General features: G+C 36.1%; 1 protein-coding gene across 2 annotated transcripts in view; it reads left to right on the top strand.

Moving 5' to 3' along the window:
* LOC148949282 (PAT complex subunit CCDC47) overlaps positions 1-22,461 on the top strand; it is a 56,245-nt gene that overhangs the window by 14,316 nt on the left and 19,468 nt on the right. For both annotated transcript variants that reach the window (XM_089093317.1, XM_089093318.1), the window contains exons 2-5: positions 12,395-12,628; positions 14,452-14,520; positions 17,550-17,724; positions 20,949-21,073. In XM_089093317.1, the coding sequence (XP_088949443.1) occupies positions 12,395-12,628; positions 14,452-14,520; positions 17,550-17,724; positions 20,949-21,073 (603 nt within the window). The remainder of the gene's footprint in view (positions 1-12,394; positions 12,629-14,451; positions 14,521-17,549; positions 17,725-20,948; positions 21,074-22,461) is intronic.

The following is a 22,461-nucleotide window of genomic DNA, read 5'->3' on the forward strand; positions in this document are numbered from 1 at the left end:
CCTACAACAAATATACACTTCACGGTCCTAGGTACTGCATTTACTGAATGATTTACAAAAAGGAACTCTGTCCAACTTTCCTTGATACCCTTGGCTGGTACAATTTTAAAGAGTTCTGCCGCCTAGATGGATAATGACCAAACTCAAAGAAATCTTCCCAAGACTCATGGCCAATACCCTTTATGATGCGGAAAGGGTTAACAAGGTCCATTCTGTCCCTTCTGAATTGCAGAGAGGGTAAGCTCAGGCTACTCAATCTCTGCTCATAAGGTAGGTATTTCAGATAGGGGACAAATTTGGATGCTTGTCTTTGCACCTTTTCAATCAACAGTGAATCAGATTTTCTAGTCAGATACCACACAGATGAGCTGTATTCAACAAAAGGCCGCAACATTGTCTTATATAATGGGGTAAAACTTCTCAGGTTAAACCTTCTGAAAGCTCTTTTGACACAAAGCAAACGTGAAACAGCTGATGCTTGCTTATCAAACCTCAGCTGATCATGAAATATAATACTGAGATCCCTAATAAAGTTAACAGGGCACACTGACACATCACCAATGAAGTTCCAGTATGCCACATCCTTTGCAAAGTAATGCATCACATGACATTTCTTCTGGTTAACAAACATAGAATTTAAATTACACCATTCGAACAATACTTCCATATCTCCCTGTATAAGTGTAACATCAACTAGGGAGGTGACACCTCTGTATAACTTTACATTGTCTGCAAACATTTTAATAGTGCTGTGTTAGATTACCTGCAGTAAATCACTTATAAATAAACAGAAAAAAACTGGTCCCAAGCAGCTACCCTAAGGGACCCCGCTTAGAACTCCACATCCTTCAGATAGTGCCTCACCAACCTTCACTCTCTGTGTCCAATTAGTTAGGTAATCCTTAATTCAAGTCATGCTTCTACATCCAATCCCATACTTTCAACACTTTTCCATCAGCAAGGATATCAAAACCTTGTCAAATGCCTTGCAAAAATCAATATAAATACAATCAAACTTTAGACCTGAATCAGCCTTTTTTTGAAAATCATTGATTACTTCCATTAACTGCGTGTTACAGAATCGATTTTTTCGAAAACCATGCTGTGCTGTGCTCCACAATTTATTTTTTTCAAAATAATTTTGGATCCAATACACAATTACTTTTTCCATGATTTTCGAAAAAGTCGATGTGTTCGAGATAGGGCAATAATTTGTAAAATCCAACCTTGGTCCACCCTTATGAAGGGGTTTTCCGACTGCCTTTTTCCATGCAGCAGGGCACTTACCAGACTCCAAACAGAGATTAAAAAGAAATGCGAATGGGGCTGCTAAAGAAGAAGCCAGTTCTTGCATAATGACATTTGAGACATCATCTATATCAGGGGCTTTATCAACAGAAAGCTTGCAGATAATTTTTTGAACAAGCTCAGGCGCTACATCAGAGTCATCATATTGTGACTCATTCTGTAACACAGAAGCTTCTGGTGCCAGTGATAAATTAGATATCTTATGGGTAGCAGGATTAACAAAAACAGATGAAAAGGTTTTGTTAAAAATATCTGTTTTTCTTTTATCATCATCAACAGTTTCACCAGTGACTGGGTCATTGAAGACCGTGGACGATGGCAACTGCTCTTTTTTTTCCCTATTCACATATTTCCAATACCTTTTTGGACAACTTTGCGCGCAACTAATCATTGACGATTCCACTGACTCAGTTTGTGACTGCAGGATCATCCTCGCCCTATTTCTCATCCTCTTGTAGGCACGCCAAGATTCATCATCCCCAGCTGGTAAATAAGCTCTCCAGTGTTTATTTTTTGCAGATATTGCTTCAAGGACAAATTTTGGCAGATTATTACGTTTTTTCATACCCTCTCTAATAGTATACCTTGGAATAAACTTCTCACATCCTTCTATTACTACTTCACGGATAAACTCAAAAGCTATATCAACATCAAATATGATGTCTCTTAGTCATAATTAGCCAAATAAAGTTGTCTGATAAAACTTCGTCAGGATAAATAAACTAAAGGATAAAAACACTTGGGATTGAGAATAAAATTGTCTGATAAAACTTTGTCAGGATAAAATAAACTAAAGAACAAAAACACTAGAGATCATTGTAATATTTCACAAAGCTTGGCACAAAGTTTTTACTGTAGCACATGGTGTTACAGTGGATTGGGGTTAGTTTTGGAACCTTCTCAGCCACTTCCCTGGGGGGACAATATATGATTTGCTGTGGACATGATGTATATAAGATTAGATTGTTAGGATTGGCTTATAATTAGGACTAGGCTAGTTGGTATTTCCTAATTACAATCTTTGAAAACTTTGTTTTTCAGGATTTAATCTAAGACAAATGTTACCCATGCAGCCTTTTCAAATACAACTATTCAGGTTTACAAGACTTGTTTTAGATCAAATCTGTCTACGATTGAGTCTCTTTTTGACTTTGATATTTTGTTCCAACTTTTTTATTAATCAGAAATGGAATAAGCCATATGCTTGTCTTATACAGCACAAAGTACATACCATGAGCAACACTTATAAACAACGAAAGCAAAAACTATAAACATCCTGAAAAAAAAAAAAACAACAAAGATACCCTACAACAAATATACACTTCACGGTCCTAGCCTAGGTACTGCCTTTCATAAAAAGAGGTCTCGACTACTGCTGTTTTGAAAGCCGCAACATTATTCACCAGAACTACTCGCTCGGGCAACGTGTTCCATGATTATACTGAATGATTTACAAAGGAACTCTGTCCAACTTTCCTTGATACCCTTGGCTGGAACAATTTTAAAGAGTTCTGCCGCCTAGATGGATAATGACCAAACTCAAAGAAATCTTCCCAAGACACATGGTCAATACCCTTTATGATGTGGAAAGTGTTGACAAGGTCCATTCTGTCCCTTCTGAATTGCAGAGATGGTAAGCTCAGGCTACTCAATCTCTGCTTATAAGGTAAGTATTTCAGATAGGGGACAAATTTGGATGCTCGTCTTTGCACCTTTTCAATCAATAGTGAATCAGATTTTCTAATCAGATACCACACAGATGAGCAGTATTCAACAACAGGGCGCACCATTGTCTTATACAATGTGGTAAAACTTCTCAGGTTAAAGCTTCTGAAAGCTCTCTTGACACAAAGCAAACCATAGTTTGCTTTACCTGAAACAGCTGATGCTTGCTTATCAAACCTCAGCTGATCATCAAAAATAATACTGAGATCCCTAATAGAGTTAACAGGGCACACTGACACATCCCCAATGAAGTTCGAGTATGCCACATCTTTTGCAAAGTAATGCATCACATGACATTTCTTCTGGTTAACAAACATGGAATTGAAATTACACCATTTAAACAATAGTTTCAAATCTCCCTGTAGAAGCGTCACATCAACTGGGGAGGTGACACCTCTGTATAGCTTTACATTGTCTGCAAACATTTTAATGGTGCTGTGTTGGATTACCTGCGGCAAATCATTTATAAATAAACAGAATAAAACTGGTCCCAGGCAGCTACCCTGAGGGACCCCACTTAGAACTCCACACCCTTCAGATAGTGCCTCACCAACCTTCACTTTCTGTGACCGATTAGTTAGATAATCCATAATCCAAGTCATGCTTCTACATCCAATCCCATACTTTCAACATTTTTCCACCAGAAAAGATATCGAAACCTTGTCGAATGCCAAAAATCAATATAAATACAATAAAACTTTAGACCTGAATCAACCATTTTTTGAAAATCATTGATTACTTCCATTAACTGCGTGTTACACAATTGATTTTTTCGAAAACCATGCTGTGCTGTGCTCCACAATTTATTTTTTTCAAAATAATTTTGGATCCAATACACAATTACTTTTTCCATGATTTTTGAAAAAATCGATGTGTTCGAGATAGGGTAATAATTTGTAAAATCCAACCTTGGTTAACCCTTATGAAGGGGTTTTCCAATTGCCTTTTTCCATGCAGCAGGGCACTTACCAGACTCCAAACAAAGATTAAAAAGAAATGCGAATGGGGCCGCTAAAGAAGAAGCCAGTTCTTGCATAATAACATTTGAGACACCATCTATATCAGGAGCTTTATGAACAGAAAGCTTGCAGATAATTTTTGGACAAGCTCAGGCGCTACATCGGAGTCATCATATTGTGATTCATTCTGTAACCCAGAAGCTTCTGGTGCCAGTGATAAATTAGATATCTTATGGGTAGCAGGATTAACGAAAACAGATGAAAAGGTTTCGTTAAAAATAGCTGCTTTTCTTTTATCATCATCAACAGTTTTACGAGTGACTGGGTCATTGAAGACCGTGGACGATGGCAACTGCTCTTTTTTGCCCCTACTCACATGCTTCCAATACCTTTTTGGACAACTTTGCGCGCAACTAATCATTGACGATTCCACTGACTCAGTGTGTGACTGAAGGATCATCCTCGCCCTATTTCTCACCCTCTTGTAAGCACGCCAAGATTCATCATCCCCAGCTGATAAATAAGCTCTCCAGTGTTTATTTTTTGTAGATATTGCTTCCAGGATAAATTTTGGCAGATTATTACATTTTTTCATACCCTCTCTAATAGTATACCTTGGAATAAACTTCTCACATCCTTCTACTACTACTTCACGGATAAACTCAAAAGCTATATCAACATCAAATATGATGTCTCTTAGTCATAATTAGCCAAATAAAGTTGTCTGATAAAACTTCGTCAGGATAAATAAACTAAAGGATAAAGACACTTGAGATTGAGAATAAAATTGTCTGATACAACTTTGTCAGGATAAAGTAAACTAAAGAATAAAAACACTAGAGCTCATTGTAATATTTCATAAAGCTTGGCACAAAGTTTTTACTGTAGCACATGGTGTTAAAGTGGACTGGGGTCAGTTTTGGAGCGTTCTCAGCCAGTTTCCTGGGGGGACAATATATGATTTGCTGTGGACATGATGTATATAAGATTAGATTGTTAGGATTGGCTTATAATTAGGACTAGGCTAGTTGGTATTTCCTAATTACAATCTTTGAAAACTTTGTTTTTCAGGATTTAATCTAAGACAAATGTTACCCATCCAGCCTTTTCAAATACAATTATTCAGGTTTACAAGACTTATTTTAGATCAAATCTGTCTACGATTGAGTCTCTTTTTGACTTTGATATTTTGTTCCAACTTTTTTATTAATCAGAAATGGAATAAGCCATAGGCTTGTCTTATACAGCACAAAGTACATACCATGAGCAACACTTATAAACAACGAAAGCAAAAACTATAAACATCCTGAAAAAAAAAAAAACAACAAAGATACCCTACAACAAATATACACTTCACGGTCCTAGCCTAGGTACTGCCTTTCATAAAAAGAGTTCTCTGCTGTTTTGAAAGCCGCAACATTATTCACCAGAACTACTCGGTCAGGCAACGTGTTCCATGATTATACTGAACGATTTACAAAAAGGAACTCTGTCCAACTTTCCTTGATACCCTTGGCTGGTACAATTTTAAAGAGTTCTGCCGCGTAGATGGATAATGACCGTACTCAAAGAAATCTTCACCAGACACATGGTCAATACCCTTTATGATGTGGAAAGTGTTGACAAGGTCCATTCTGTCCCTTCTGAATTGCAGAGAGGGTAAGCTCAGGCTACTCAATCTCTGCTCATAAGGTAGGTATTTCAGATAGGGGACAAATTTGGATGCTCGTCTTTGCACCTTTTCAATCAATAGTGAATCAGATTTTCTAGTCAGATACCACACAGATGAGCAGTATTCAACAACAGGGCGCACCATTGTCTTATACAATGTGGTATAACTTCTCAGGTTAAAGCTTCTGAAAGCTCTCTTGACACAAAGCAAACCATAGTTTGCTTTACGTGAAACAGCTGATGCTTGCTTATCAAACCTCAGCTGATCATCAAAAATAATACTTAGATCCCTAATAGAGTTAACAGAGCACACTGACACATCACCAATGAAGTTCCAGTATGCCACATCTTTTGCAAAATAATGCATCACATGACATTTCTTCTGGTTAACAAACATGGAATTTAAATTACACCATTTAAACCATAGTTCCAAATCTCCCTGTAGAAGTGTCACATCAACTGGGGAGGTGACACCTCTGTATAGCTTTACATTGTCTGCAAACTTTTCAATGGTGCTGTGTCGGATTACCTGCAGTAAATCATTTATAAATAAACAGAATAAAACTGGTCCCAGGCAGCTACCCTGAGGGACCCCGCTTAGAACTCCACACCCTTCAGATAGTGCCTCACCAACCTTCACTTTCTGTGTCCAATTAGTTAGGTAATCCTTAATCCAAGTCATGCTTCTACATCCAATCCCATACTTTCAACACTTTTCCATCAGCAAGGATATCGGAACCTTGTCAAATGCCTTGCAAAAATCAATATAAATACAATCAAACTTTAGACCTGAATCAACCATTTTTTGAAAATCATTGATTACTTCCATTAACTGCGTGTTACACAATTGATTTTTTCGAAAACCATGCTGTGCTGTGCTCCACAATTTATTTTTTTCAAAATAATTTTGGATTCAATACACAATTACTTTTTCCATGATTTTCGAAAAAATCGATGTGTTCGAGATAGGGCAATAATTTGTAAAATCCAACCTTGGTTAACCCTTATGAAGGGGTTTTCCGATTGCCTTTTTCCATGCAGCAGGGCACTTACCAGACTCCAAACAAAGATTAAAAAGAAATGCGAATGGGGCTGCTAAAGAAGAAGCCAGCTCTTGCATAATAACATTTGAGACACCATCTATATCAGGGGCTTTATCAACAGAAAGCTTGCAGATAATTTTTTGGACAAGCTCAGGCGCTACATCAGAGTCATCATATTGTGACTCATTCTGTAACACAGAAGCTTCTGGTACCAGTGATAAATTAGATATCTTATGGTAGCAGGATTAACAAAATCAGATGAAAAGGTTTTGTTAAAAATAGCTGCTTTTCTTTTATCATCATCAACAGTTTTACGAGTGACTGGGTCATTGAAGACCGTGGATAATGGCGACTTCTCTTTTTTGCCCCTATTCACATATTTCCCATACCTTTTTTGACAACTTTGTGCACAACTAATTATTGACGAGTCCACTGACTCAGTGTGTGACCGAAGGATTATCCTTGCCCTATTTCTCACCCTCCTGTAAGCACACCAAGATTCATCATCCCCAGATGATAAATAAGCTCTCCAGTGTCTATTTTTCGCCTATATTGCTTCAAGGACAAATTTTGGCAGATTATTACGTTTTTTCATACCCTCTCTAATAGTATACATTGGAATAAACCTCTCACATCCTTCTACTACTACTTCACGGATAAACTCAAAAGCAATATCTACATCAACAGAACAACGCTGAAGGTCACTAACAATATCAACATAACGTACAAAATCTCTAAATTCGTCATAACTACCTCTAGAATAATCATATAACAATTTTGACTTAGGATTTAACGGAATGCTCACTTAACATAGAAAGGCAATACCATGTGGTCACTTTTACCTAGAGGAGGCAGAAATTTTCAATTCTCTAGGTCAGCTTGGGGCTTAGTTATAATAAGGTCTAAGGTAGATGGATTCATTCCAGTTCGAAACATAGTGGGCTCAGTAACATGCTGATGGAGAAAGCTATCACTGAGTGTCTGTACTAGTTTATGCCGAAACTCAAATCAGATAACGTTGTACTGTGTGATAACCAATCTATACCAGGAGTATTAAAGTCACCAACAATCACAATTTTAGACGAAGCTGACAAAAGGTAAGTAAGGTAGCTGAGTAGGCCCTCGTCTTTTAAAGTACTATCAATACTCTTAGACGGGCTCCAGTAAACCGCTACTATATGCACACTTTGGGACTAACTTGGATGTTTCAGCTCAAAACTAACTACCTCATGTCCTTGACTTGTAAACTCAGAATCAACTTCTTTATATTTTAAACTCAGGGAAGAACAAACATAAACACAAACTCCACGTTCATAGTTAATATTATGCACATAATCGTATCCACATAGTTGCCTAAAATGGACAAAGGGGTCACCACAATTCTTGGGTAAAACTTCGGTCACAACAATTACATGGGGTTTCCGGCTTTGAACAAGTGCAACAAATTCATCCCACTTTGACGATAAACAATCTGCATTTGTATATGCCACAACTAACTGTTCACTATGACATCTCTCATTCGTTTTGGGGATGAAAAAGCCTCTCTTTGAGCACTAGTTCTGGCCCATTTTTCTGCATTTTGATTTTCTAACTGGTTTCACCTGCAGCTACTTTCCCAGTAAGCTCCTTTTTAAGTTCATCATACTTCTTCTTCTCAGCCAACTCTGTATTGCTTCTGTCATGTGTGACATGGAAGTTTGGTATGTTAACCTTAATATTCTCAATCCTGCTCACAAGGAAACAGCCGCTATATCACGATCAAGGGGGGACTTCAAAATCACCTTTGCTGGTGTACTTCTACTCCCTTGTTTTCGTCCCAGGCGTAAAGAGAATGCACACTTAGCTGGACACTCATTCAGCAGAACTTCATTGGCATACTTTTAAGATCACTTTCGTTCTGAGCTTTCTGGCTTATTGCACTCATCTCCTCCAAGCCAAACAAAATGAGGTTTTTCTCTTTTTGTACTAAGTCACCAAGTCCACGCTGAGTTACTTGACTCGCAGCTACGGAAATCTGCTGGTCTGAAACCAACCAATCTGACTAGAAAGTTCGTTGAATAGGTCAGTTTTTGCTTTAGGGATAACCTCGTTCTTCTGATCTGACCAAGAACACTTTTGCTGTAGTTAAGTTTCCAAGACCTGAATTCTTTCACTTAGAGGTTTAAGAAGCGCCTGAAAATCCTTTTTGCTTACATAAAGGACAACACCAGGTTGATCCTAAGCGACGACTCATTTTCGTAAACAGTTCGTATTCAGGGTCTGACATATTCAAACATTCAGTGCAAACCCACCTTTCGCAACCGTCACATAGAAGTGCGTAGCTTTCATCTTGCAGGCTAGCGTCACAAGCTGAACAAAGACCGACTCCTTTTTGGGGCGACTGACGAAGTCTCTTCGAAGCAGCACTCATTTTTGGGCGAAAAAAAATTTTTCAGTCCGATTTGGCTATATTGTGATAACTTTGTAAAAACCAGCGTAGCAACACTACGTTGTTGCTACGTCTAATTTTGTCTCATTTTGGCGTCACACAAGATACGCACAGAAATGGTCGCTGGCAACCCTGCGCACGGGAGAAGTTCTTTGGAGCTTTTACGTCGATGAAAACGAGGGAAGCGTAGAGCCCTGATACCTATTCCCCGCAGTTTAAGAGTCAAAGGACCCGGCAGGTACCTCTACGGCCATTGCAATAGGTGCCCTCCCCTCTTCTGCTCGTTTTCCTCCCAAGAAGAGCCTCAAATCCCGCTAATACAATAAAACACTGGTTTGTGCCTTGACCGCTAGATGGCGCTCCGACGTAGGCCTTCTTAGGAGAGGTGTACCATAGGTGAATGAAACAGGAGTGATATCGATGGGGAAGAAAAGTGCTTAAAGTTGTTCTTGTTTGGCGTTGTAGAAATGCTGGAAATTTTGGTTAATGGTGGGGATTTTAATTTTAAACAACAGAGAACAGTGTCCTGAAGACGTTTCTTTACTCTAGCATCAGATCTTCACTTTAATTGTAGGTAAATTTCACTATTCAAAGACTCTGTATATATATATATATATATATATATATATATATATATATATATATATATATATATATATATATATATATATATATATATATATATATATATATATATATATATATATATATATATATATATATATATATATATATATATCATGATATGAATGCACTCTAGAATCCGCTATTGAAAATTATTATAGATGACGCTGTTTTGCTTCCAAACAAAGAGCATAAATTAGTAATAATGTTATAAGGCAACTCCAGTTAAATAAATCTATTCTTCACCACAAACTATATGAGAAGAATTGAAAACTATGTTTTCTTACTGTTCCTGGGATCACAGAATCCAAATCGAGCACAACCTTGGTTAAAGAATCAAACTATTTCCATATAAATATGACTTACTTCAAACTTGGTATTTTATTTGCTTCCACTGATTAGAAAGTTACTCATCATCCAACTTTTAAGACCCTATGTCCATGACATAACTGCATTCTCCAAGATTAGGCTCAAGCTTTAAACATGTGTCAAAGATGAGCTCCATTGTTGACAGTCAGTTCATTTGAAATATTTAGTATTGTGCATGGCTAAAATATTCCAGCTAATCTTACTCTCATGAAGAAAATTAAGCCAATTCCAGCTGTGAAACAATCCACTTTCTTGGGGGTATAGATATTTTAAAGTGAACTGTTGGAGCATTGTTTAACTGTCTGAGCACTGGGTATCTTACCTGACTTACTTATATCATTTTTAAATGTAAACTGCTGCACTTTTCTCTTGTTTTTTTTTTTTGTGAATACAAGTTGAAAGGCTTTTAGTTTAGTCGCCATATTTTTGGGGTTACTCCCAAAAGAAAAGGGGTGGTGACACCCTTGACTATGACTAACTATAAGTACGCAGTTCCAAGAATGTTAATTGTGTTTATTAGCTAGTAATTTATTAGGTTTACCTTGCTTCTTATTAATCTTCAAATTAAAAAAAAATGCAGGAAATTTCTATTAAACATATTTACAAGGTCTGATAGTAATTGTGTCATTATAATGTTTCCTTTAGAAGTCTTGATAGCCTAGGGTTATATCTGACTCTATTACAGAAGGGTTTTGTCAAATTGTCTCAGTAAATTAGAGCCGCGTTTTCAGGCTCAGCGGGTTCGAACACGGGTTGTCCTCGTCTAGTTTCAAGTTTCTAGTTTTTCTTCTTGTTTTGTCTAGTTCCAGCGGGTTCGAAGCTTCAACCCCGTGTTTGATGCACTAGATGCACTGCTGCACAACGCTTGATGCGCTAGACGCGAACAACCCGTGTTTAAAGACGGGTTGTTCACGGATCAGCAGGTTGGGACACCGGGTGTTCTCGTCTCCTGCATTAAGCGTTGTGCGTCAGTGCATCTAGTGTATCAAACACGGGGTTGAAGCTTCGAACTCGAAGAAACTAGACAAAACTAGACGAAAAACTTTAAACTAGACGAGGACAATCCGTGTTCGAACCCGCTGAGCCTGAAAACGCGGCTTAGGTTTTATTTGAAAAGAGTGTAGAATATGAATAACTAGAGTGTACCCATGGAAACAACAGCCTATACAAAGAGAATCATCAAAAGTTGTGTCTGTTGTTACTTCTCCTTTTTTTTCTTTTTGTGTGTGTGTGTGTGGTGGTGATGCAAATACCCCCTCAAAGACATGTACCAGTTGTCATGTTCAATTTTCTAGAGGCCATTCGAGGCTATAGTGCTGAAGCATATGTAAATCTTTATGGGATGCATAAAGGTAACACCACTTTATATGTCCCAATTGCAATCATGTTGAAAAATTCCCTTTTGGAACTTTTAAGCAAATTAAGCATTGTTCAGTTAACCAATAATTGTAAAATAGCCTTTGCATGTTTGTGACTACTGAAAACCAAACTGGCGGAAATGAAAATTATGTGGAATTTTTTAGGTATAAAAAATGATTGTTTTAAGTTTTTCACCAAAATGAACAATAAAATAAGCTAATTTTCTTTGAAGCTTCTTTTGAGATTGCTCATGGTGAAACATCTTAAGTAAATGGTACTCCTAGTGTGAAACTTGAAATCGCTATTCTTGAAGCACAATTAGTACAGAAATGGAAATGATGGTTTACTGTATGTGATATGCTTGTGAAAACCAAGGGTTCAAAGCAATGAATATAGGAAACTGATAAGAGGCAAAAATTCAAATTTTTCTCTTAAAAAAACAAGACAAGTAATGCCTCCTAGCATTTCTCAGCCAAGTCATTAACTTAATTACAAAATCTTAAATAGAAACATGAGTATGATCCTTTTTTTTCCCTTCATATTGAGCCAAAACTGTAATGATTTTCTTCTGACAAAGCGACTCAGTAGGTGTTTTGTGCAATTTTGTACAAATAGCTAATGATCTGCATTACAACCCTGGTAATTATTTTATGATTAATACAATCGTTTACAACTTTTAAAAAGACCTTTACAAAAACTTTTGGTTGCATACAAAAATTCTAAAAATACCTTCTTCAAGGTAATTAGTAACTTAACATAAAACCAGCAGTTTCTAGATTTTGCCCTACTTTTTCGTTTTTAACAGTTACATGGCTTGTCCAGTGGAATTTTCTGTTTGCTAATTTCTTTTTTTTTTAACTTGTTCAGCTTACATTAGCCCAAATAAATGAATTTAATTTACTTTTTAGATGAATTTTCTACCAATCTTTTTATTTCATCTTTTGGTTCTTTCCTGTTTGCTATATGGTGTTTATGGATCAAACTTAGATACTGATGATAATGATTTTGCTGAATTTGAAGATTTCCAAGATGAAGCATTTGAAGAAATAGTGCCCATAAGCCCACCACAAGCTGAAGTAAAGCAAGATTTTGATGATATGAATATTGCGGAGGATGATTTCGATGATGGTGTAACAATTGAGGTTTATTTTTCATCTTTTTCAGATAAATTATATATCCTCTCCCTCAAGGACACTCTACTTAGAAATACTAATTTTGTATAAAGGGGCCTGGGCAGGAATATCAATGAACACAGCATGCATTACCTAGAAGACAGGATGGAAACCAATAAAAACATGTTTCTAGGGAAAAATTTTCTCATGGATGGTAGTTTTTTTGAACCATTGTCAGGAAAAAGATTGTGTTTGTCACAAACACAAACATTGTGTTTGTGTTTGGTAAGAGGTCCTGATTTTTTGTACCATCCTTGTAAATTCATCGTTGATAACATAAGCTTTGGGACCAGTGATGATAATAAGGGAAGGGGGACCAATGTTAGTTCAACTGTCTAGTGGTACCTAAGCGAAATATTGTCAGTTTTGTTTCATATTAATAATGTTGTGTTCTATTTAGGGGTAGCAAATTTTAACTAATTTTAAATTAAACTGAAGGCAGTGATCAAAGAGCATTTGGCTCTGCTTTTCAAGTTCGCTTCGATGTGTCCGAGATGCCCACAATAGTTTTAAGGATAAGCCCGTTTGTTTGTATATTTTATTTGTTTATAAGTTTTAGCCGTGGTATTTGTGGATTAGATTGAATATATGCTACGGAATTGACTTCATAACCATTCTTCCAGGTTGTAAGCAGAGCTAACTTGTGGATAAAAAAAGTAGAAACGCCAGCAGGTTTTCTTGAAAATATATGTACGTTAATAGTTGGGACTTCATAAAAGCACAAAACATATATAAACACGTTTTTTTTTTTCATTTGTACGTAAAGGTTCTGTTTCTTGGTACCAAGAAAAGTTAAAAGTTTTTAGGCTAAGAATGAAAGCATCAAGTGGTCCAGGCGTTTATAACTATTGAAGAGCCTTAATAACATCATATTTTTGAAGTGCAAAGGACAGTAAAAATGAAATTTGATTGCTTAACTTGGTTAAGATGAAACTTGCACACTTATATACATTTTAAATATTTAGTAAAACCAGGTAACTCAATTTTAATGAAAAAGGCTTCTATATATCGCTATGTAGTTTTAATACCTATTGACTAACAAGTTTGAAAATGAGGAACGTGCGTGAAAATTTTACAGAAAAGGGGTTTGAAAACATATCATCATGGAACTCTAAAAACTGTAACCTTTCTGATTATCACTACTACTACTAACAACTCACCGCAGCACCAAGCCGCCTGAGGCCAACACAGCTACGCACGCTCCTCCTTCATCCAATCTATTCAAAGATTGGGTAACCTTTCTGATTGCTGCATCAAAAGAGTGACACTGTCCATCTCTGTTTGTGGACTGGACTTCAATTAAGATAAGCACTTTTAAAACCCATTTTTAGTAAACTGGGGATTATGAAAAATAGTGACTTAATGAGCCAAATCATATAAGAATATAACCCCATCATCTTGTTACCATATGGAACAGTGATGTATATGTCATTCAATAACTATCTAGTCTATGCATTATTATGGTTATTGGGAAAATTATTCAAGGTTCAACACTTCAAATTATTAATTAATTGACCTACCTACAAGAGCATAATTTTAAAACGCCAACCCATTTTGTTATATTGTTCCCTTTAGTGTTTATATATATATATATATATATATATATATATATATATATATATATATATATATATATATATATATATATATATATATATATATATATATATATATATATATATATATATATATATATATATATATATATATATATATATATATATATATATATATATTGTGTATTTATTGTTGTTATGTTGCTCATCATTTTATGGATTCCAATTTATTTATAGGTTGAAGATTGGGATGAATTTGAAGGTAGTCCAAATAAGAAAGATGAGCCAAAGATAACTTTTGCACAGGTTTGTAACTTATGGTGTTAAGCCACAAGGTGTTTTACTTTTCAAGTCTGTTTAGAAAAACAATATTTATTGAGAAAAAAACAAGGTTTTGAATGCATGTCAGAAAAATCATTTTGTACAATTCCTAGAAAATAGTCCATAGAGCTTCCTAGGAGGAACAGTTTTGTTCTTTTTTCTTCTTTCTTTTTTTTATCTCGTGGCATATCTAAGAAAAGACGGCATGTTCACTCCGTCGCTATTGTTACAAAAATAAAACAAGATTGTCACTTTCCCTATTGTACATTCTTAACAAGAATGTTTAGCGCCTTTGTTCCCACAGTAATTTGTGTCACCCAGTCTTCGTTAGTATCTTGTCAAAATCAACACGCTAAGTCAAACTCAATTAAAGTAAGACGGTCCCTTACTTTTTTTTAAATGAATGTCCATAAACTATTGGGTGTCTAAAAAAACAGCACTCTAAAAGTTATGATGCATGGTTGTTTTCCCCAATAGAAGATAATCCAAACAAAAAAATAAGTATGCTTGGTCGAAAAAAAATTGTGAGGTTGAACACTTTAGTTTTATGCGAGGTTTTTTCAGGGGCTTCAAAACAATAAACTAGTCAAAACTTATGGCTTTGACGTTCTAATGATTCACCACGAGATCATGCCTCAGTGTCCTTTAGCAAAACCAATGGCCACATTATTAGTTGTAACTGGGTATTGCTTGCAAGGTTTGCTCAAGATTTTTACCATATCTTAAAGAATAACCCTATCTCGTCCATTAGAAAATTTTTATAGCTTGTGTGGCCGAACTATTTAGAATTGATTGGGTGGTCTTGCCATATTTTTTAAAGCTTGGATGAGAGATCTGAATAAATGACAGAAAGGTAAAATCTGACACTTACTTTCCTGTTAATCTTAGAAAGTCATTTAACTTATCGCTTTTTGTGCTGTAGATAGAGATATTTAGTGTTAATGAAGCTTACATCACCAGAAAGTATGTTTTTTTTTTATTATTTGACGGAACAGAATTGTCTTTTCAAAGATTAAGAAAGGGTAGTCTGTTAATATGTTCTTGCATACCTACTCAGGAAACGCCAAAAAACAGTTCAAAGAAATTATGATATGAGTAATTTGGTCATAAACAGAATTGTCTTTTCAAAGATTAAGAAAGAGTATTCCGTTAATATGTTCTTGCATACCTGCTCAGGAAACACCAAGAAACAGTTCAAAGGAATTATGATATGAGTAATTTGACCAATTTTTGAGTCCTCTGTGGTACCAGCCACTTTGACTTACCGACAAAAGGGAAGTAAATTTCACCGTCTTTTCAGTCACATTTCACCGCTTGCCAGTTTTCGATGATAGCTGGCCCCTTGGGAGAATTAGCTACAGGGTCATTTGTCTTTGAGACGGTCGGCTAACGCTGAAGCTCGCCAAATGGTTTTAATGTACCGTATCACCTTTAATTAAAGCCCTTTTGAAAAGCCTTAGTCAACGCAATTGCAATTAAAGTAAGCCAATACCTTGCTTCTTTCATCTTTGTCCATAAGCTATACCATATCCTAAAAAAAAGTGGCGTGGGAAAATTATGGTGCCTGGTTACTTTCCCGTTCTTTTTGGTTCAAATTGGAAGAATGAGAAGTTGATCCACTTCTGAAACCATAATTAATTACCATACTATTAACTATAACCGGATGTTGGTTACAAGATTTGTATAAAATTTATCTTCGACAGAAAAAGAAGTTCAACAAAAGTGCTCAAAACATGCTCAGTAAAGTCACATTCAATTAAAGTAAACTATGCCCTACTTTTTTTCTTCTATCTGTATAAGCTATGAGGTGCCTAAAAAAATGATTCTTGAAATTTATGCTGTCCGGCTGTTTACCCATTTCTTTCGGTGGAATTCGCAAAAAAAGAAGAAGAAAATCGAACACTGTAGTTATTGAGGGTTTCCCTCGTCGGTGCGCTTACATTCTATTGGTACTAGTTAAAGGTACTTTTAATGTGAATTTTTGTAATTAGTGACTCCCAAGCTACTAAAATGTTATTTCTGCAATTATTAGAAAATTTCGATCTTCTTTCACTAAACAAATAAATCAAAAAGAAGAATGAGGAAAAAGGATAGTTCCCATATAACGACAAGAAATTGTGTGCACTAAACCAGCAAAGTTACACTTTGTTGGAACCTTTTTTATTTGGGATTTCTATGCCAATTCTCTCATTATCAAAAAACTTTTCCAAACTAAATCCAAACTTGGATTTAGTCTCCAAGGTTGAAGATATTTCTTCATAATGAATGATGTTAGTAGACATGCAATTATAGATAATTTGGGTTTACGAAGTGAAGCAGTGCGCTGAAGGGAAGCTAATGCACAGGTGTATTCTTGTCCTAGGCCATAAGAGGCTCCGAAAAATATTTAAAATTGTATTAGATGTAATTTGATGTCTTTGGCCCCAGACACTTCAAAGATATTGATTTATCAAACCTGTAACATGACTAGCCAGGTTTTCTATCAGTATTCGTACACTTTATGACACAACAGTACTTTACCATTTTAATATGAGTGAATACGTCAAATTTTAGCGGGAAAAGCAAGCTCCTCGCACGGTTCACCTTTAATCCCCCTGACCCTTTAAGAAAAAAATGCATCGGTGCATAAAGTCACATGATGGACCCTCAGTACAATTATGGTTTAGTTAAAACAGTTTTGTCTGGAATGAATTGTACACAACGCTCCTGTGGAATATCTAATGGCAAAACAGGCTTATAAAATGTTTTTTTTCCCACAGTTGAATCCCCTCCTTTTAATGGCTGACTCAATCCCCCCCCCCTGCTCTTCTGTTTGAATAAAAGATCACGCGATCGTTTCACAGTTGCTTTTCTTCATGCGTCTTCTGGATATTTAACGACAAAAATACCAACAAATGGCGTTTTCTATTGTTGATCCCCCTTACTAAAGCGGTGATCTCTCGCCCGCTACAGCTGTTTTTTTTTTTTCGCAATCCCAGTTATTTTATTTAACTTTCTTTCTTTTCATTTTTTAGGTGCCACATCATTTACGTCCTAATTGGGACAGCTTTGTTTTGGAATTATTGATATTAGCTGGCTTAGTTGTCTACTTCATTAATTTCTTCCTTGGGCGATCAAAAAATCAAAGGATTACAAGCATGTGGCTAGAAGTGAATAGAACTGTTTTGGATGAAAATTTCAGCCTTGTTGGTGAGATTATTTGTATCTTTTTAGTGTTGAAAATTCAGTGCTAAAATGATAAAAAATAGCAGCACAAAATCCTTTTTCTGCCTATTTCAGTATATTTTAAGGACCTGTGAAAGTGGTTCTCATGATACTTATTTCATGGTACACCTAGAAATACCTGGCAAATTTAGGCATACCCAGCCCCAAGAAATATATTATAAACTAATCAAATAGTTCGTGGGAATGAACTGTGGGTAAGGAGCGACCCGGCTCAATAGTAACCGAAACTCTAAAATACGGAGTTTTAATACCAGTAGATCTATCAAAAGAATCGAATTTTTATGCTGATTTCAAATATGTAAGTTTCATGAAGTAAAGTCTTACCCATCAAAGGTTCCGAGCCTGAGAAAATTTGCCTTATTTTTGAAAAAAGGTGACCCCCCCCCCCTAAAATTCATAGAATCTTAATGAAAATCACACCGTCAGATTCAACGTATCAAAGAACCCTACTGAAGATTTTTCAAGCTCCTATCTGAAAAAATGGGGAGTTTTGTATTTTTGTCAGAAGAAAGATCACGGATGCGTGTTTATTTGTGTGTTTTTTTGTTTTTTTTTTTTTGTTTTTTTTTTAAGGGGTGGTCGTATCGAACGATTTGTCCTAGAATATCGTTAAAGGGCTTAATCGAACGGAAATAAAGTTTTAGTGCCCTTTTTAAGTGACCATAAAAATTGGAGGGTAACTAGGCCCCCTCCCACGCCACTTTTTTCTCAAAATGGCATGATCAAAATTTTGAGTAAGCCATTTTGTTCAGCATAGTTGAAAGGCGGAATGACTGTTCTTTTGGAGATGTCCCTCAGCCCGTGGGGAACGGTCTATAAGTTACAAAATTCGCCCATTGTTTACATATAGTATTTGTTATTGGGAAGTATGCATCCATTTTTCGGGGGGGGGGCGAATTTTCTGCAGGTGTGGTTTTCGTGAGGAGGGAATTTTTTCAGGGGAATTTTCCAGAATTCCTGTCCGAAATTCTTCTTACGTCTTGCTTTCTCATTGCCGACACAATTTTACGCGTGGATATTTAAAGGGTAATTGTCCGGGGTAAATTTTCACCAGGATTGAATTGTCTAGAGAATAAATCCGTGGGGAGGAGGGATTTTTCCGTAGAGGTGTAGCCAGATTTCCTGGCATTATTTATAAAACGATCAAAAATTAAATTTAAAAAAACAAGTTTTTTTTCAACTGAAAGTAAGTTATCGGAGGTTCGTAATGTAATCATAACCCCGATCCTATTAATTCCTGGGCTCAATTCATGTTATTGCATTGAAACACCAAATACCAAAATCAAGTAGTATCTTTGTCGAGATAAATAAAAAAACAAGTTTTTTCATCTGAAAGTAAGGAGCAGCATTAAAAATGAAAACGAACAAAATTATTGCATATATGAGGCGGTTGCCCCTCCTCAACGCTTTGCTCTTTGCGCTAAGTTTGAATTATATCTCAATTCTCTAAGAACGAATCCTGAAACACTGCTCCTTTAATTAAAACAATAAGAAGCTTTTTTAAATGTACTAAAAAACTTTAGCGTAAAGAGCAGGGTGTTGAGGAGTATCACCCTCATATACGTAATAATTTCTCTTCGTTTTAAGTTTTAACACTGCTCCTTACTTTCAGTTGAAAACACTTTTTTTTTAATAAAAATAAAAGTTTAAGGCTGAATTTTGTTTTACCTATCATTAATTTATGCTAAATTATTGGATAACAAAAAATGACAAGTTTATTTTTACCTATATATACCTAAGTTTCAAGTGATGCTATTCCAACGGCGCTTTTACACTATGTTGTAGAACCTTTCACACAAACAGAATTTAAGACTTTCCGTAACTTGAATTCCGTCAAGTTACGGAATGTAATTATATGGAGCAAAACTGTCCGTAATATAGGCCCTTGCAAGTAGACTTGACCTCTCATTAGCGATTCTAAAGACGACGGTATTTTTGGTGAATTCGAAAATGGCTTAATTAAAAAAAACAACAACAAAAACGGTGATCTTGACTGAATTAGCGAATTTTCTTTTCCATTCTCAACTTCAGATGAATTTTTAAGGGAAACTCGTCAGATTTTTAGAAGGCATTAAAATATTAAATTATATAATAAAATATAATACGACCTTTTTTGACATTAGCTTCTCTCTTTTTTTTCCTTTTTTTTACTGATTTAGATTGATCATTATAACTTAGTTTTCATTGTAGCTGTATGTGCGATGGAAATGATACATAAAAAGATAAACCTCGCTGTAAGTCCCACCTCACATCAGTGTTGTTGTATGTCTGACCTGGTCTGCGTCATCGCCTTTAACGAACCTTGTTGATACGTTAAGCCCAGAAACTCAAGACGGATTAAAGATTTTTTTTTTTTTTTTTTTTTTTTTTTGTGGCTCGAAGACCCAGCTACTCAATTACGCATAGTCGCGAACACATTCAATATTCATGAAAATACGCCTTCCAAGATGGCTTGGCATGTACTTAGGATCCCTCCAAATACCCCTGCGAAAAAGACATATGAATCTGGTACCTTCAGACACATTTTGGAAACGTCTCTAAAGCAGACCCTGTTTCAAATGGAAGAATTGTGCTAACCGTTCTCTGTCAGCAGGTGACATTTCTATCGACCTTGCTCTCTCATTGGAACACACCAGGTCCCCTAGTGACAGAAAGTCTCACGACTCAGTCTCGGGACTCAAAGCTTTACCAACTTCACCAGGAGTAATAAGTCAAGACAGTAAAGCCAGGGGGATAAACACGAAATAGGCGCTTTTTGGCACTTACTTAGGATCCCTTCAAATACCCCTGCGAAAGAGGTATATGAATCCGGTCCCTTCAGACACATTTTGGAAACGTCTTTAAAGCAGATCCTGTTTCAAATGGAAGAATTGTGCTAACCGTTTCCTGCCAGCAGGTGACATTTCTATCGACCTTGCTTTCTTATTGGCACACATCAGGTCCCCTGGTGACAGAAAGTCTCAGGACTCAGGACTCAACGCTTTACCAACTTCATCAGGAGTAATAAGTCGAGATAGTAAAGTCAGGATGGATATACTCAAAAAAGCGCTTTTTTAGGCTCATTCACTGTTCAGAATAATTAACTGGTAATTGAAAAGGTATAGGGTAATCTTAATACAAAAGCTGTTAATCAGGTATGTACTAAAACTCAATTGGACTTCCTCTAACTGATTTAATATTTGTTTCAGGGGATGATGGAAAATTAGACATAGAAAATCCAGGCTTTATCAAGGATGCTGAGCATCTTTATAGTCTTTGGTGTAGTGGAAGAGTTTGCTGTGAAGGAATGCTTGTTGAACTTAAACTTTTGAAGGTAGGCTACTCTATTTATTATAGAATTTGTCGCCACTCGCATAAAATCCTGTTTAATAAAAAGAACGTTAAGAAAAACCAAAAATACCATCTCATAAGAACGTATGGAAAACTAAAACTGACTTAAATGCGAACCAAAAGATTATATAATTATATTTTTTAATATTTGAATTTAGTTATGTTTTGGATCAGACAGAAGTAACTCAGATGCGCATTTGTTCGTTTTTTGTTTTGTTCTTAGTTCAAGGGTTTTAAAAAAAAATTTTAGCATTTTTTTCTTCTTTTTGAAGTTCATATGCTTTGGTTTTTGACAGTTTTTTTTTCTGTTTGCACTGGGGACGTATTTTTATTCATATAGGCGGAATACTACTACTACTACTAGTAACAACGCACCGCAGTATCAAGCCGCCTGAGGCCAACACAGCTACGCACGCTCCTCCTCCACCCCAATCTATTCAAAGCCTCCCTTTTTACACCCGCCCACGAAGCTACCATTTCCTTTAAATCTTTCTTTATGACGTCCTCCCACCCCAGACGGGGACGACCTGTTTTCTATTTAGCCCTAGATGGTTGGCTGAAAAGAACAATCTTCGGCAATCTGTCATCCTTCATCCGCACAACGTGCCCTAGCCACCTCAACCTTTCTTCAATTATAGCCCTAGAGAGTGGTATTGAACCACATTTTTCGCATAGCCTATTGTTTGAAATACGGTCAGTCAGCCGGGTATCCATTATGAGAGGATTTGTTGATAAGAAAAAGGTAAATAAATTCAAGACATTCGCTCAAATACGCAATTTAAGGAAGCAAACCTGTAAAAAAAATTCCAATTCCTTTGTCAGAAAACAAATTTGGTTGCTTATTCTTCTTCTTCTAATTCACAGCTGGCGGGCTATTCAGTTGGTACTATTTAGCCCTCTTCTTTTTGCTTCACTCTGTGGGCTACAGAGCTACTATCTTGGTTGTCTCTTATTTATTAGATATTCTCAGATATCTTTCAGTAAATCTTTTGACTCAAGGAGTTCAAATATAAGATGATAAATATTGATTTCTGTGCTCTGTGTGCAGGTATAGTTGGCTAGGCTCTTGGCTGATAGTGAGATTTTGTGGTGTTTGAAGTATTTTAACAGTTTACAAAGCAAGATATGTTGTGCAGACGTCAGCATATTACAATCAAATAGGCAATGGTCAATTGTTTCATTATTCATATTACAATGCCTGCAAAGAGGGGACAGGGGAATTGAACCACTTGAATTAGAAAGCTTATATGAGAATGCAAGGAAATTTAGTCCATTTCTTCCAGAACGAATTCTATGATAAATTTTAGAAAGATATTTATTGGGAAAGGGGGAAAGGATAGGATTAATCTTATTAGAATTAATATCTGATAG

The sequence above is a fragment of the Artemia sp. Qi Xiang Cuo genome, chromosome 8 (assembly GCF_049724085.1).
Source record: "Artemia sp. Qi Xiang Cuo chromosome 8, ASM4972408v1, whole genome shotgun sequence".
NCBI classification, from domain to species: domain Eukaryota; kingdom Metazoa; phylum Arthropoda; class Branchiopoda; order Anostraca; family Artemiidae; genus Artemia; species Artemia sp. Qi Xiang Cuo.